A 16,523-nucleotide genomic window follows, 5' to 3' on the forward strand; every position below is an offset into this window, starting at 1 on the left:
AATAATAAGCGATGCAGACGATGAATTCTGGTCATCAACAAAGGAATACAATCGACTAAATGTCCGAATGTGCGTTTCCTTGAAAGCATGGCATAATGGGGTAGATGTATAAGGGCTCGTCCACACGTAGTGGAACTGCTGCGTATTTTCCGTCCGGAAATGCGGATGGAAAATACGCAGCAGAATACAGTAGCATTCAACAAATCTCATCCACACGCTGCGGAAAACTTCCGAGCAGAAATTCACCTGTGGTGCGTATTTTTCGTATCGCAGCACGTCAATTGCTGCTGCGGAAACTTGGACTGAATTGCTGCGTTTTTCAGAGATGTCACCATTTCCCAACATTGAAAAAAACGCAGCAGATTCGTACCATTTTCTGCAGGAAATGGTGCAGTTTTTGCGCAGCCGAATTTCTGTTTGTTTCTACGGAATTCCATTACATGTGGACAAGCCCCAAATGGGTAATGCTTCACCGGTGTGATCAGTTGCAGCCTCCTGTTGAATTGAAGCTGTGATGTGGTTATTGTTTCGTTTGTGGTGAGGTGGAAATAAATGCTAAACCACATTTAGCCTTTAAACAAATTTGTAATAAACTCATTTCATATAAAGATTGAATTTTAACCTCGGAATCTCCATTGGAAACTGTTACTATGCAGATGGAATGATTCTGTAATATATTGTGGTAATAAACTGATCTGCTCGTTGAACATGAATTTTTAGTTTCCTATTATTACCACATTTTGTATCATTGTGTTTGCCAGAGCATGTTACTTGCTGGAAATTGGTTTTACAACATACTTACAAACACAATAAAGTTTAATGTGGATTTGTAGTTAGCGGATTGAGAACTTCCCTGCCCAAATGTCTTACAAATTGGACCCATTTACAGCTGATCACATCACACTCTATTTTCTGTGTTTAAACTAGTAGGAATTTATTGGTTAAAGGCTAGAGGGGAGTTTCTCTGTAAGGCTGTGTTCACACGATTCCTCTGGAAGGGTAGGAGCACACACATAGTAAACACTGCAGATTTTACGCAACGGATTAATTGCGAAAAATCTGCATTGTTTTACAGTAGCTGCAGTGTGGGTGAGATTTCAACAAATCTCATCCCCACACTGTGGGAAAAATGCCACCGAAAAATCGCAGCATGCCAATTAATGCTGCGGAATCGTAGCTCTTTTATTGCGGGTTTTCCCATTGAATTCAGTGGGTTGCTTAAACCTGCAACAAAGTTGTGTGTATTCCGCCACAAAAATCGCAAGTAAGAAAAAAATAAAAGTTATACTTACCCAGAGTTCCTCTGTGTGGCGTCCCGTTCGCGCGCGCGATTCCTCTGTCATAGCATTGCCGTGGATTCCGCTCCAGGCGGAGACCGTGACGACTACTCTACCACCCATGGCCGGCTTTAGGGGAGTGCGAAATGTGCCATTGCACATGGTGCATCACCCCAGCGGGTGGAAGGGAGCACTGCGCTGGCTCCCTTCACCTGCTTGCTTCAGAAGCCGCTTTTTCACTCGGTGGCGTCGCTGCCACTGTAGCGGCTGCTAACGGCGACATCGGGCATGAGGGCGTCCGTCAGGACTGGGGACGGTTCCCCATGGCCAGCGGCGCCGCTAGCAGCCACTGCTACAGCGGTAGCAATGCCACTATAGCAGGGCTCCTGGAGTGCTCCACTTGATGTCTCTGTCCATATATGGACAGTGACATCAGGGGAAACTTCTGAAGCGGAATCCCCGTCCACAGCTTTGCCGACTCTGTGGTCATGGATTCCACGATAAATGGACACAGACGACAGGGGCTTCTCCTGGAGTGGAGTCCCCGGTCGCAGCGTCTGATACCACTTCAGGAGTTGGCCCTGATGTCACTGTCTATATATGGACAGAGACATGAAGGGGAGCGCTCCAGGAGCGGAATCCCCGGCCAAAGGGGGATTTCGCTCCTACAGGGAGCTACAGTGGCGCGATCTACAGGAAGGGGGAGGAGGTGCTATCTGCATGGGGGAAGGGGGCTGTGTGGCGCTACCTACAAGTGGGGCTGTGTGGCGCTACCTACAAGTGGGGCTGTGTGGCGCTACCTACAAGTGGGGCTGTGTGGCGCTACCTACAAGTGGGGCTGTGTGGCGCTACCTACAAGTGGGGCTGTGTGGCGCTACCTACAAGTGGGGCTGTGTGGCGCTACCTACAAGTGGGGCTGTGTGGCGCTACCTACAAGTGGGGCTGTGTGGCGCTACCTACAAGTGGGGCTGTGTGGCGCTACCTACAAGTGGGGCTGTGTGGCGCTACCTACAAGTGGGCTATGTGGCGCTCACGCTATTGTTTCTGGTAAAACGACAGGTCCAGTGCACAAAAGAGGCAAACGGAAACCACAGGCACTGGCTCCGTCATCTTTGAAATCAATGGTTATGGAGACGGAAACCTCTGGTTTCCGTCTGTGTGTCAGTTTGTGTCTGCTCGGGGTCCCGTTCTGAAAGAAACCTCAGACGGAATGTCAGAACGGGACCCCAACGCAGATGTGAACAGAGCCTTACTGATACCAGTGAAGTTTCACACCCATATTCGATTTTTATGGGCATAAAAAAAAAACTTCTTAAAAAGACGTTCGAAGGAGACAGGGCTGCTAGGAAGTGTCGTTTAAGCTGGACATGTATGTCAGTAGGGTAGTTGGGACTGGTAGCTGAATTACTGGCCAAATAAGCTTCTCCAAATGGAAGGATGTGTAATTTATATGTACGTGGTACTTCGAGAATTCCTAACTTTACCCGTTGGGTTGTTTTGCGGGTGACTACAGTAGTTGTATAATAAGACATTGTCATTTTTCTATGTATTGTCTGTGCTGAAATCCATGTCATTTTCATCCTAGTGACTGTTATGTGTTTACCCCAGGGAGCCTATTAATGCAGAGATCATGATGATTAGTATTTTTTCTTATCGGTTAGTTCTGCTGTGGTGGGTCGTCGTCTCTAGTTTCATACAGGCAGTGGTGACATAACCTCAAGATTTATTACAACGGCTATTAATACCTACACCTTTTTTAATGGTCAGGCTTTGTGCATGGCGGATTTGTCACCTTCCTGCGCAGTGATCAGACACGATACCTTTGGTATTTAAACTCTGAGTTCCTTTGAAGGAGATATTATTCCTGAAGCCTTGCGTCTTAGTGCTCTAGGAAGATCTAAAGGGATTTTTCCACATCTTCAGACATACCAGATGATTTCATCAGTTTTTGTTGGGACCCCCAATGATGCCCTTCACAGGGGTCCTGTCCTTATTACACCATTGAAATAGAGGAGTTTTTCATGGCCGATTGAGAAATAGTTCTCCTCCAGAAAGATGTACACATGAAAACCGGTATTCACACGCTGTTCTGAGACCAGTGGTTCTCCCGCTCACCGCTCCGCGTTTCCAAATAACCAGATCCCGGAGGTGGGAAATGTTTTACAAATCCAGGGGATATTTGCAGAGAAACCTAATTTAGGCCAATGGAGACTGCAAAAGTGTGATACTGTGTGTTGTTTCCATAAAAGCAAGGATACTTTTATTATACTGACAAGATAGACTTGAAAATAAACTCATCAAATAAAATCTGTGCGCAGCACGCAGAGTAATCATTTTGACCCTGGGTTTTGCCCCATTTTGGCTTCTTCAAGCATTATATTATATGAGAACGGCATTACAAGTGACTTTCAATCTGAGCGTTATATAAATGGCTCACACGTGACATTAATCTATCTGTAAGCTCGGGCGAATGTCATCCGTTCAGCGGGCACGATAAAGCCTTATTACTTTGATTTATTAGACATATTGTAACTCCAGCAGTAAAAATAAACACATTACAGAAAATAATCTCTCATATGGTATGTCATTTTTCAGAGTAGATCTTTAAATTGAGGGAGACCGAAAACAAATAAGATTCCATCAGTGACCAGTTCTCTAATCCGTCCTGTCCTTATATGTATGAATTCCTTCTGAAATTTCTATAATGTTCTTCATAAAGGTATTTTATTCCAAATCAAGTTTATTTATTTGCTGTCGCTTTCACTGCTTTGATGTTGCATTTATTTCCGTATTTTCCTGTGGTATCTTACAGCTATGTCTGCGTCTACCTGGTGACTGCAGTTAAAGGGTCATTATTCATATTTCCAATATTAACGTTGACTTTTTTTTCTATGGGGGTGACATGGCCAAGTTGCTGCTCCACAGCTGCTCTGCCTCTTATTATTATTATTTATTATTATTATTATTGTTATTATTTTTTATTATTATTATTATATATTTTTTTTTCTACATCTAAGTAGTATCATAATTTTTCTGCTTATACCGTATGTCCTACACTCTCCCACTGAGTTATGAGGTGGCCGAGATTACAGAAACAGCCGAGCTTATTAAGACACGCTGTTTCCGTAACTCCCATATAAGTGAATGGGAGATGAGGAAACAGCGTAGCACAGCAAGTTACACTGTTTCCGTAGCTCGTGAGTTCTATGGGAGTTACGTTACCAGTGTAGCTCAGCGCGCTCGGCTGTTTCCATAGTCCAGGTTACATCGTAACTCAGTGGCCGTGGGCAAAGGTCAGGGGACCCCATTCTAGAGATAGTTGTGGGCCCCACCTCTGGGACTTCCACTTTTCATACATTTATGGCATATCCTTTGGATATGCCGCAAGTGTCTGAGATGGGAAAACCCACAAATGAAATCTTTCATGTATTCTTTAGGCTTGGTTCACATCTGCATCGTGGCCCCATTCCGTCGGAACGGAGCCCTGACTGACCCAAATGGAAACCATAGGTTTTCATCACCATTGATTTCAATGGTGACCGATCCGGTGCCAATGGTTTCAGTTTGTCTCAGTTGTGTAAGGGTTGCAGAGTTTTGATGGAATGAATAGCGTAGTCGACTACAGTATTGCCTCCGTCAAAACGACGGAACCCTTGCACATCGGAGACCAACGGAAACCATCGGCACCGGATCCGTCACCATTAAACTCAATGGTGATGGAAACGAAAACCCATGGTTTGGGTCAGTCAGGGCTCCGTTCCGACGGAAAGCTCAGATGGAACCCTGACGCAGATGTGAACAAAGCCTTAGATGGCAACAGAAGGACTTGGGCATCGATAATGGTTGCTTTCCTTGTAAGCGCTGGGTGCTGTACTGTGCCTTTTTTTTTTTTTTTTTTAAACTCGTTTTATTGTAATAGTACATACAGAAATCATCAGTAAAAAACCAAAACAATAACATTAACATTCCTGCATACCATGAATGCACATTATAAACAATATTTTGCATTATACATTTATACATGAAGGTGAGTCACAGGAGACTCCGAATATCCACTGCACGCAGGCAGGTCCGTGTCCCACTTATTTGTGAACATGCAAAAGTACAGTTCGCAATCATCTACCAAATCCATGCTCCATTATCACACCTAGGGTAGATCATATCTAGCCAAATAAATCTCAATTCCCCCCTACATGAAGTGGTAAGGATTCTCTAAGGTCGCCCACGCTGAAAGAAGTAAGAGGTGAAAAACACCACTCTCCCCAAATTTTCCAGAATTTATATTGGCATCCTCTATGCTTATATACTATATTTTCATATGGGAGAATAGCATTGACCAGGCTTTTCCATTGTGATGCATCCGGAAAAGTGTCCCCCATCCACCGGATGGCTATCGCTTTTCTGGCTAAGAACAGGGCTTCTCGCAGGAAGATGCCTTCATAGTGTGTCCACGTCCCTTCTCCCAACAGCCCCAATAAGCAGAGACCTGGTTCACACGGGATTGGATTGGTCATAATTGAGGACATTATTTGTGTCACTTCTTTCCAAAAGTTGGCTATGACTGGGCATAACCACATCATGTGATCAAAGCCAGCCTGGTCTTGAGAACATTTAGGGCATCGTGTGCTGGGCGCCCTTCCCATCCAATATAATCTGATAGGGGTAATATAACACCTGTGTACAATGTACAATTGCGTCAATTTATTGTTCACTGCAGGCGAGACCAAGAGATGCGACCCCATGGCCTCCCCCCAGTCCTCACTGGACAATGTGGGAATAAGACCCCTCCATCCAACCTCAACCGACATCTCAGCGTGAGCGACCCTCTGCGACAGAAGGTAAGTATAAAGGGCCGATACCATCCCCCTTGGTCCCTGTGTTATCAGAATACCAATGAGTGGAAGTGAAGAAATGGATCTCTGATCTTCCCTGAACTGGGATTGTAGTGCATGTCTAATCTGAACACATCGGAATGTATCCCTCTCAGGTACCCGGAATGTGTCCTGTATCTCTCTGGCGGATATCATATGTCCCTCATCATCTATCAGGTTTTGCACCTTTGTTATGCCTAATTCAATCCAATAATCAGAATCCTGCATCCCCCCAAAATGAGACAGACCCTGATGAGACCAAAGTGGCAGTTCTGCAACTATGTCCTCCCATTCCAGAACTTTCTTAGCGCGGGACCAGACCTGCCTGGCTAGTTTGATTATTGGCAAGGAATGCCTAGGGCTATATCCATGCGGCTCAAGTATGGGCCACAAAGAAGGGATCCGAAGAAAATGGGCTAAGTGGAGTTCCGCATTAGGCATGGGGTCCTCCGCCACCCATGCCTTAATATGTCTTAGCTGGCCTGCCAAGTAGTACAGGAACATATCGGGTAGAGCGGCCCCAGCCTGTTCCTTGGGGCGTTGGAGCGTGCTAAGTTTAAGCTTGGGGCGACTCGCCCCCCATACAAATGAGGAAAATAAAGAGCTCACCAGGCTGAAAAAGCGTTTAGGGACCAGGGAGTCCGCGTGTTCTAGGAGATATAACATTTTGGGCAGCACTATCATTTTAATTAAATTTATTCTTCCTGCGGTCGATATAGGGAGCGCCTTCCAGACAGCAAATTTATCTCTCAGATATGTCAACAGGGGATATATATTAAGATCATATGAAGTGACACTATCCCTAACTATAAAGACCCCTAAGTATTTAAAACAGGAGACCACCGGCAGGCCCTGGAAATCCGTGTCCCACCCACAGTTATCGGGTCTAAGGGGCATAAGAAATGACTTACTCCAATTAATATATAGGCCCGAGAACCGTCCGAACTCTTCCAGTATTGTCATTGCTCTAGGTAAGGAGGCGTTTGGATTAGCCATATACAAAATCATGTCATCAGCATAGAGACCGATCCGATCCTCCCGTGGTCCTATGCGGATACCCTGAAAAGCCGCATCCCGACGGATGCGGATAGCCAGGGGCTCGATGGCCACCACGAACAGAAGGGGGGATAGGGGACATCCCTGCCTCGTGCCTCTATGGAGACGAAAGGAGGGGGACAATATCCCATTGACCACCACCGATGCTCTTGGATCTTTGTAAAGGATTTTAATCCATTTAAGGAAGCTCTCTCCAAATCTGCGGAGGACCTCAAACAAAAAAGGCCACTCCACTGAGTCAAAGGCCTTAGCCGCATCCAATGAGGCCAACGCCCAATCCTGCTGCTCCCACCACCCTATCTGGGTCACCACCTGAGCTCTGCGGATATTATCCGATGTTGATTTGCCTGGGATAAAACCGGATTGATCCGGATGAATGTCTGTGATAGCGCCGCTGAGTCTATTAGCTAAAAGTTTGGTTTGTACTGTGCCTTTTATAGGGTATACAGTGTTACAGATGACATGTTTTGTTCTTGATTTTCATGATCTAATTGATTATAATGTCAGTGTGGAATTTAATGACATTTTATCTGTTTTGCACGTGGTTATTTTTAGTTTTATTGAGCAGCGTTATTATTACTACTTGCTGCTCGAAAGAGGTAGTGAAAAAGAGGAAAAATCTGATTTAAAACAGCAGCAGTACAATGTAGTGCAAAATGCCAGTACAGCTATGAGCTGAATAGCTGACACGTGTCTTTGGTGGTTAGGCCGTGCATCCCTAAAAACGATAACCTATTATATGGTTATTAAAGCCAAAAATACCTTTTAGGACAAGGGGTTAAGACACCTTTTAAAAGTAGGCCACATTCACACGTCCTATACTATACATAGTGTTCTGGAGGGACTTAATAAATTCTTAGACTTTCTTCTTTCGTGATGCTACTATTATGAGTTCATCAGTACAAGACACTCGGACTACTTTATAGCTCTACATAGTTGGTAAACTTCTCCCAAGCTCCATTAAATCCACATTATTGTTTTGTTTTTTTTTTTGTTTTTTTTTTCCCCATTGCGTTCATGTAGTCAGAGGGACTTTAAAAAGAAAGCAAATGAGTATGTTCGGAAGCTGCAGTAGACTTCTTAGGACTGGTGTTCTTTGTAGTCGCAGAAAGCAAGTTTTATTTCTATTGTTTTTCTTCTCTTTTTATGTTCGCTCTCTGAATACCACAGACTTTCTAAACTGGCAATTAGACTTCAATGTGAAAGAGCTTCCAATCATGTGTTTATATAATGTAATATGATGGAGATCGTGTATGAGCTAATAGGGGACTTTAACATTTATTAAATAGAAGTCCCAAGATGCATAAATTAGACCTATTTGATTTCCTCACAACCTGTACAATAAATGTATAGCATCATTTGACATTTGGCTAATAGGAATAGGATCACTTAAAAATACAGTGGACTCAATGGTTAGTCCAATAGGTAGTCCATTAGTAATACAATGGCTAGTCCATTAGGCTGTGTACACACAGGGTGGATACGCTGCATAATAGCAAGCAGTGTATTCACCCTGTGCGCCACAGGGAAATCCGGGCCAAAAACGGCACCAAACTGGTGCAGTTTTTTGCCCGGAATGTCCGCTGCGGAAAACTGCAGCACTTGCTGGCCTGCTAGCAGGCCAGCCTCCCAGGGATGACTTTTTATCCCAGGAGACCGCTGCAGGCTGTGATTGGCTGCAGCGACGGTCACATGGGATGAAGCGTCATCCCAGGAGGCCGGCCCTCTGTCATCCAGGCTGCCCTCCTGGGATGTTTCATCCCATGTGATCGCCTCTACAGCCTGTGCAGCAGTCACATGGGATGAAACGTCATCCTAGGAGGCTGTGCTGGAGGGAGGAACACAGACTTTTGGGAAACTGAGGGTTTCTTTTTTTTCTTCCTGATTTGAGGTTTTGCAATGGAATTGCTGCGAACCCGCCGCAAAAAAACTGCTACTTGTTGTGGGATTTACCTCCCCATTGAATTAAATGGGGAAAACCTGCAACAAATAAGCAGCATTTACGCAAATACAATTGACATGCTGCGGAACAAACTTCTGCACCACAGGTCAATTTCTGCACGTTTTTTCCGCTCCGTATTTACGCAGCGTATGGATGAGATTTGTTCTCGTCTACTTTGCTGCTTTGTGTATTTGCTGCGCAGTAATTACGCAACGTGTGAGCTGACTCTTATGGTGACTGACAGGCTGCTGTGCATGCGCGTATACAGCCTGTCAATTTTTGTCCTGAGGGGCGGGAGGAGATCTCCTCTCATGAATACAGCAGACTCCCAACTATCCTCTGTGCCCAATGGCACAATAATGAATATAGGTCAGCTTAATATACTGTACCAAAAAATAGTGTTTTATTTTACGTACCAAATTATGGCACTCAAAGTACATCTCGTCCCGTAAAATAAAACAAGGCCTCATACAGCTATTCGAAAAAAACTGTTTCCCTCCAGCAAGCATCTCCGTTAACCCCTTAATGACCAGCCTATTTTAAACCTTAATGACTAAGCCATTTTTTACGTTTTTCCATCGTCACATTCTAACAGCTATAACTTTTATTTTTGCGTCAACATAGCTGTATAAGGTCTTGTTTTTTGCGGGACAAGTTGTATTTTTTAATAGCACCATTTTGAGGTACATATTATTTATTGATTAACTTTTATTAACTTTTTTTTGGGGGGAATAGAAAAAACCCTGAAATTTCGCCACGCTTTTTCGCGTCTTAAATCTACGTAGTTTACCGTGTGATATAAATAACACTAACTTTATTCAGCGGGTTGTTACGATTGCAACGATACCAAATTTGTATAGATTTTGTATGTTTTACTACTTTTACACAGGAAAAACGCTTTTTTTTCCAAATGATTTGTTTTTGTGTCTCCATATTTGAAGAGCCGTAACGGTTTTATTTTTTCACCGATGCGGTTGTATGAGGGCTTTTTTTTTGCGCCAAGACTTGTCGTTTTTATTGGTACCATTTTGGAGTAGATGCGACTTTTTGATCACTTTTTATAAAAAAAAATTTAAGTCCGGATTCACAGAAAACAGCAATTTTTCCATAGTTTTTTATTACATTTTTTACAGCGTTCACCGTGCGGGTTAAATAATTTAATAGATTTATAGTTGGGGTCGTTACCGACGCGGCAATACCAAATAACTTTTTAAATTTATTTTGGTTTTTTAATAGTAAAGCATTTTGTAAGGCGAAAAGCTGTGTTTTTTCATTTTTTTTTCACAATTTTTTTTAAATTAACTTTATTAAACTTTTTTTTTTACTTTTTTACTAGTCCCACTAGGGGACTTCACTATGCGATTCTCCGATCGCTATTATAATACACTGCAATACTTCTGTATTACAGTGTATTACTGCCTGTCCGTTTAAAACGGACAGGCATCTGCTAGGTCATGCCAGAGGCATGATCGAGCAGGCATTCATGACAGGCAGACCTGGGGGCCTTTATTAGGCCCTCGGCTGCCATAGAAGACACTGACACTCGGCGATCGTATCGCCGGGTGTCGGTGGGAGAGAGAGGGAGCTCCCTCCCTCTCTCCAAAACCACTCAGATGCGGTGCTCGCTATTGCGCACCGCATCTGAGGGGTTAAACATGTGAGATCTCATTAACATTATATCGATCTCACACGGCAGAGGAGGGATTTGACGGCTCCCTGCTCTGTTTACTCATCCTGATGCAGTGCCGTAAAAAGGCACATGCATCAGAATAAAGCCCGTTAGTGGCCGCCGTTAAAAGGCGTATTGGCGGTCACTAACGGGTTAAATTAAGCGACGACCATATATGGACACTGACGTCACGAGCTTCCTCTGGGTGCGGAATTCCCAGCCAGAGCGTCGGCAACACTCTGGCCTGAGACTCCGCTCCCAGAGGGGGCCCCTGAGACTTTAGGGGCTCGCTCTAGGAGCGGAATCCCTGGCCAGAGCGCTCTGACCGGGGATTCTGCTCCTAGAGCAGGCTTAGTTGGCTCTATCTACAGGGGGAGTGTATTCCAGGCATCTCAAAGCCACGGCAGACATGAGTGCAGCACTGCTTACACTAAAGCAGCACTGCACACATTAAACCCCATTCCAGGCTGCCAACATTTTACATACGGGACAACTGCGCGGGGAGACCACATCTGCACTAATTAACTCCAGCAGTGGTGCCTAGATAAAGATACCTGGTCGTCGTTACTTGTTTGTTTAGGGTAATTTTGCTTGTAATGACTGAACGGTCACATAGGTAGGTTCTTATTGCTGAACTTTATTAACATAACCGTAAACCTATTATTTTAAGAATTGTGCTAGTTTTCATTTAATGCTCTACCTATATTATGACCTAGCAATATAACTATCCTTTTGTTTTATGTTCTTGTTTAAAAAAATATATATATATTTTAAAATCTATTTATTCTTCTTGTTATAGTGCTGGCCCAAAGGGAGACAACATATATGAATGGAGGTCGACTATTCTCGGACCACCAGGATCAGTGTATGAAGGAGGAGTATTTTTTTTGGATATTACTTTTTCATCTGATTATCCATTCAAGCCACCAAAGGTAAATGAAGACCAGAAGTATTCCATAATAATTCTGCCCTATCGCTTACTTTTTATGTAGAATCGGGCCCATTTTGTGTTTCTGCAGGTTGTTTTCAGGTTCTTAGTTGTGTTGTCTAATAAAGCTTTGGCTGTGACACATTTTAGATACCACATCCTTTACTTGTTATGTTTGAAGCACGAGGCTACATATCACTGTGTTGAGATAGTCATTTAACTGACTCGTCTGTCGCCATTGCACTACTCTGAAACCTCTGATTAGTTCTCAGACTACTGCACATCCCACCGGATCAGTAACGTGGAGGTGTGAGACTGTAATAGGACTATTGACAGCAATACTAAAGCTGGCTGAGAGGAAACAAATATCAAAGTCCAGGACGAGAGCAGACGTTTTAAATCAAGCACAGCCCAAAATAAAATTCCATTACTCTAGTTTCTTTGTTAAAAAATAAATTTATTACAACTACGGTATATATGGCATTATGAAGGGAGTTCAGACAGATTCTATTAAATTGTGCTTTTATTTTTAAGGTTTATGAGAAATATTATTATTTTATAAGCTAGGGATTAGGTCATGTGGATATCGAATTCCTTAAAAATCCATGTTGTGCCAGCGTCTGCTCATAAAACTCTGAATTGCAATGTCAACAAATAAGCGTGATATATGCACATTATAGTACAAGAAGCCAAGGAATGGATATTCTATATATAAATAAATAAGGACCTGCGGCAGGAAGTCACGTCACAGCGTGATCTCGCGATTCTAGCTGTGAATCACGCTGGGCTGGACTGAAGGGAAGTGTATGACGCCGGTTGGTCAGGGTCATACAGTTTTCTATACAATGCCCACATGGTAAAAAGAAATTAACCACCCATTGTTGGCCATTAAGACAAAGCACCTTTTATATTAGGTAGGAGATAGGGAAGTAATAAACGAATGGCAGAACCTCTTTAAAACGCTTAAAGGTGATGTATGATGTCCTTATAGGCGGTATGATCATTATAGGAGGGGAAGAAATACTTGCATACCAAATATAAACATTGCTATTTTGTTACTGTCCTCGCTTTTTTCAATATTTTCAGTGCTTGAACCTATATATGTTTAATGCGTCCTCATTTTTTGCTTGAATTTTAGGTCACGTTCAGAACCAGAATCTATCACTGTAATATCAACAGCCAAGGAGTAATCTGCTTGGATATTCTGAAAGATAACTGGAGTCCAGCATTGACTATATCAAAAGTTTTGCTATCTATTTGTTCCCTCTTGACAGACTGCAACCCTGGTAAGATGCAACATTTAACGGACTACAACCATGGCAATATATTGTAGTTTAACATCGATCGTAAACCCAAAACTTAGTGATTGCTGCTCTTTAATATTGACCAGTTTCACAAAAGTGCATTCTAGTTCCTCATCACTAGTTTGGAGCACGAGGCTTCATCTAAGCAGAAGAAGTTTATATTTGCTTTGCTGCTATATTACAATGTATTCATTAATTAGGGCTGGGCAATTAATTAAAAAAAAAACTAAAATAGAAATTCAACGCAATTAACTGACCCAATCTTGCAAATTTTGGTTTTATCAATTATTTTTCCTGGTTTAAACTGTTCCTGCATCTTCAGGACGCAGATACAGTTGAACCCAATGGTTGAGCATGGGGCTGTAAGCTCCCTGCTCTACCATTCAATATGTATCGCCGGACCCGAGGCAGTGACGTCATCGCACCAGTCTGCGCCGTGCTGCACAGAGCCGAGGGATCTCCTCCACTTGCCATTGGAACGGGGTTAGGTGAGTATGTATATTTTTATCCGGCACTGTTGGGGTTGTATGGGGGCAGTGTCGGGGGGTTTATTATACACAGTATATACAGCAGGCTCAGGGGATAAATATAAATTCAACGGATCATTTTTTTCAACAATGAAGTACATTTGGGGAGATACTTGTGTAAAATTAGGGTTAAATAAAGCTTTCTGCTTATATTAGACATTTTGAAGGATTGTGACAACTCTAATTTCTGTATTGAATCGATACTGATGTTTTAGTATAGCCAGTAGCCCACTCCTAACATCACAAGGATGTGTAATGCCAGCCATAGAGAGCCCTGATACCTTTCTGATAACTTAGTCGTCAGTGGGAACATAGAGATGTCACTGATTCCCTGTGCATTGGGACATCATCAGTTGTCTTCTAGGCAGGTTGCATTGGAGCGAGCTCTCTTGGTAATGCAGATGAGTCAACAGCTCGGCCCTTACACTTCCCCACCAGTTAACAAATTCAGTAAGTGATGTGCAGTAACATGAAGGCCACTGTTGGTGCCCACTGGTTTTAAAACTTTTTATAGGCATCTTGTAAAGTTCATCCTGAGACCCTAAAATCGCTTTCACTCTCATCCATGTTGATATTGTTCTATTTTGTATTTATTTATTTATTCTTTTTGTATCGCAAGTCTAATAGTATTCGCACAAATGCGTATATGGATTGTGCCCCCTAGTGTGGGAAGTGGCCTGAAGTAAAATTTTTCCCTAGTAAAGTAGCAGAGCACTGGACGTTGATGAAGTATATTGATAGAAAGTATTATGTAATTATATCATAGACAAGTTTACTGTATTTTCACTTATGACTTACACGGTCAATTCTTAAATTTTTCAAAAGTTGAGGACAATGTTTCACTACAAACCTAATGTGCTAATAGGATAGGTGCTAACAACTTCTCAGTCATGAAGTCTTAAATATCTATGGAATATTTGAGTTAAGCAAATGTTGTAATAATGCTATTGTCTCCATTATTTTTTATAACCAATTTAAAGGGGTTTTCCCAACTTAGACATTTATGGCATAGCCACAGGATATGCCATAAATGTCTAATGGACGCACCCCAACTCTGGGACCTGTACCTGTATTAAAGGAGTTTTCCCACGAGGGACGTTTGGCATATGTCATAAATGTCCGATAGATGCGGATTCCACCTCTGGAACCCGCACCTGTGTCCAGAACGGGGCCCCTTAAACCCAGTTCTAGCTTTGTCTGTTATCGCTGACTCCCGGCCACTTCCTGACTTTATGGTCGGGAATTACGAAAACCGCGTAGCTCGCTGAGTAACTCCCATAGTAGTGAATAGCAGTTACCGAAGCATGCGAGCTACGCTGTTTCCGTAACTACCATTCAGTTCTATGAGGCTTACGAAAACAGCTTAGCTCCGCAAGCTACTCTGTTTTCACCTTCATGGTTGTAAATCAGCCGACACACACAGAGGTAGAACGGGGTTTAGGGGCCCATTCTAGAGATAGGTGCGAGTCCCAGAGCTGGGACCCGCATCTATCTGAGATTTATGACCTATTCTGTGGATATGTGATAAATGTCCCTCGTGGGACAGCCCCTTTAAGAACTAGGGGCACCCGACCCTCTTTTCACCTGGTGCATCGGCTGCTGGAGCCGTCCTCTCTCCTCTAGTCCCAGCCTGGAATCTGCAGCCAGTGGCCGCCTCACCGGTTAACGCAGGGGTTAGGTGACCCCTGTTCTCGATATAGAGCTGTCAGACATTGATGATATATCTTGTGGATATGCCATAAATGTCTAAAGTTAGGAATACCCCTTAATAAAAAATCAAATGTGCAAAAATAGTACTTAGACGTGACTAATACATATCTAGTACAATAAACTGTTCGTGTCAAGTGTCACTTTGTCCTATATGGTAATACATCAATCACTATGGTCACCACTGTAGCGGCGTCACGTTTCATGAATGCTTAGAGGACGCTGTATTTTCTGTAGTTGTCGGTTTGCACGTGTTGAATGTATTATTGATAGTAAAATATGTCTTGTTGAAATAACACCATCTTTCTCTGTGCTTTTTTTTTTTTGCAGCTGATCCCCTGGTTGGAAGCATAGCCACTCAGTATTTGACCAACAGAGCAGAGCATGACAGGATAGCCAGGCAGTGGACCAAGAGATACGCTACATAAATTGTACAGCGTGAAGAAGCACAAGGCATCTGTACAATGTGCAAGGAATCTTTATAGCCTTGACAATACGGACTTCTGTGTATATGTTAAACTGATTCTACTCTCTGCTTTTATCCTGTATGGTTATACTGCCCCAAAAGGTAAATGCTATCAAGAGTAGAACTTTGTAGCTGTAGATTAGTAATGTTAAAATGCCTACTTGCAAGTCTTGCTTCTTTGGGATATCAAAATGTATTTTGTGATGTACTAAGGATACCGTTCCAAACCAAATATTATAGTGCATTTTAGCCTAATTCATTATCTGTATGACAACGTTATTAAAGTTAGCTGTAGATTATTAGAAAATGTCATTTGTATTAAACCCAGAAATATTTCCAATTATGTGGTACATGCTGTTGTGAATACTGTTTTACCTTTGTCAGTTTGTACTGAAAGGATTTCCTTTATCCCTTTGTAGCTCAGAGAGCACCCAATGTATTACCCCAAACACAATAAACATGTTCCCTAAGGTGTAGTTTCTTTGCTTTCACATGCTTGAATCAATGTATTATTGAGTGACACAGTACCGAGTTATTGTAAGATTCCACCTATTTATCACTTTAATACAGTTTCTGATAATCTCTTATTTTGATTTGCAATGTACCTTTAGTTTATGGATGAGTTTATAGAAGCTTTGCTTATTCTTTACTTTTGTTAAAAAAAAAATAAACTATTTTCTAGAACCATATAAATAATGCAGAGGGGAGAGTGTTTAATCTCATTAAAGAGGCTCTGTCACCAGATTATAAGTGCCCTATCTTGTACATGATGTGAT

General features: G+C 42.6%; 1 protein-coding gene across 1 annotated transcript in view; it reads left to right on the top strand.

The window, feature by feature from the left end:
* UBE2E3 (ubiquitin conjugating enzyme E2 E3) overlaps nucleotides 1–16,223 on the top strand; it is a 56,242-nt gene extending 40,019 nt beyond the window's left edge. Inside the window, exons 4-6 of the mRNA XM_075829532.1 lie at nucleotides 11,615–11,747; nucleotides 12,882–13,029; nucleotides 15,612–16,223. Coding sequence (XP_075685647.1) covers nucleotides 11,615–11,747; nucleotides 12,882–13,029; nucleotides 15,612–15,709 — 379 coding nt within the window. The 3' untranslated portion in view covers nucleotides 15,710–16,223. The remainder of the gene's footprint in view (nucleotides 1–11,614; nucleotides 11,748–12,881; nucleotides 13,030–15,611) is intronic.
* Nucleotides 16,224–16,523: the final 300 nt, after the last annotated feature.

Source organism: Rhinoderma darwinii, chromosome 6, assembly GCF_050947455.1.
Source record: "Rhinoderma darwinii isolate aRhiDar2 chromosome 6, aRhiDar2.hap1, whole genome shotgun sequence".
Classification (NCBI taxonomy): domain Eukaryota; kingdom Metazoa; phylum Chordata; class Amphibia; order Anura; family Rhinodermatidae; genus Rhinoderma; species Rhinoderma darwinii.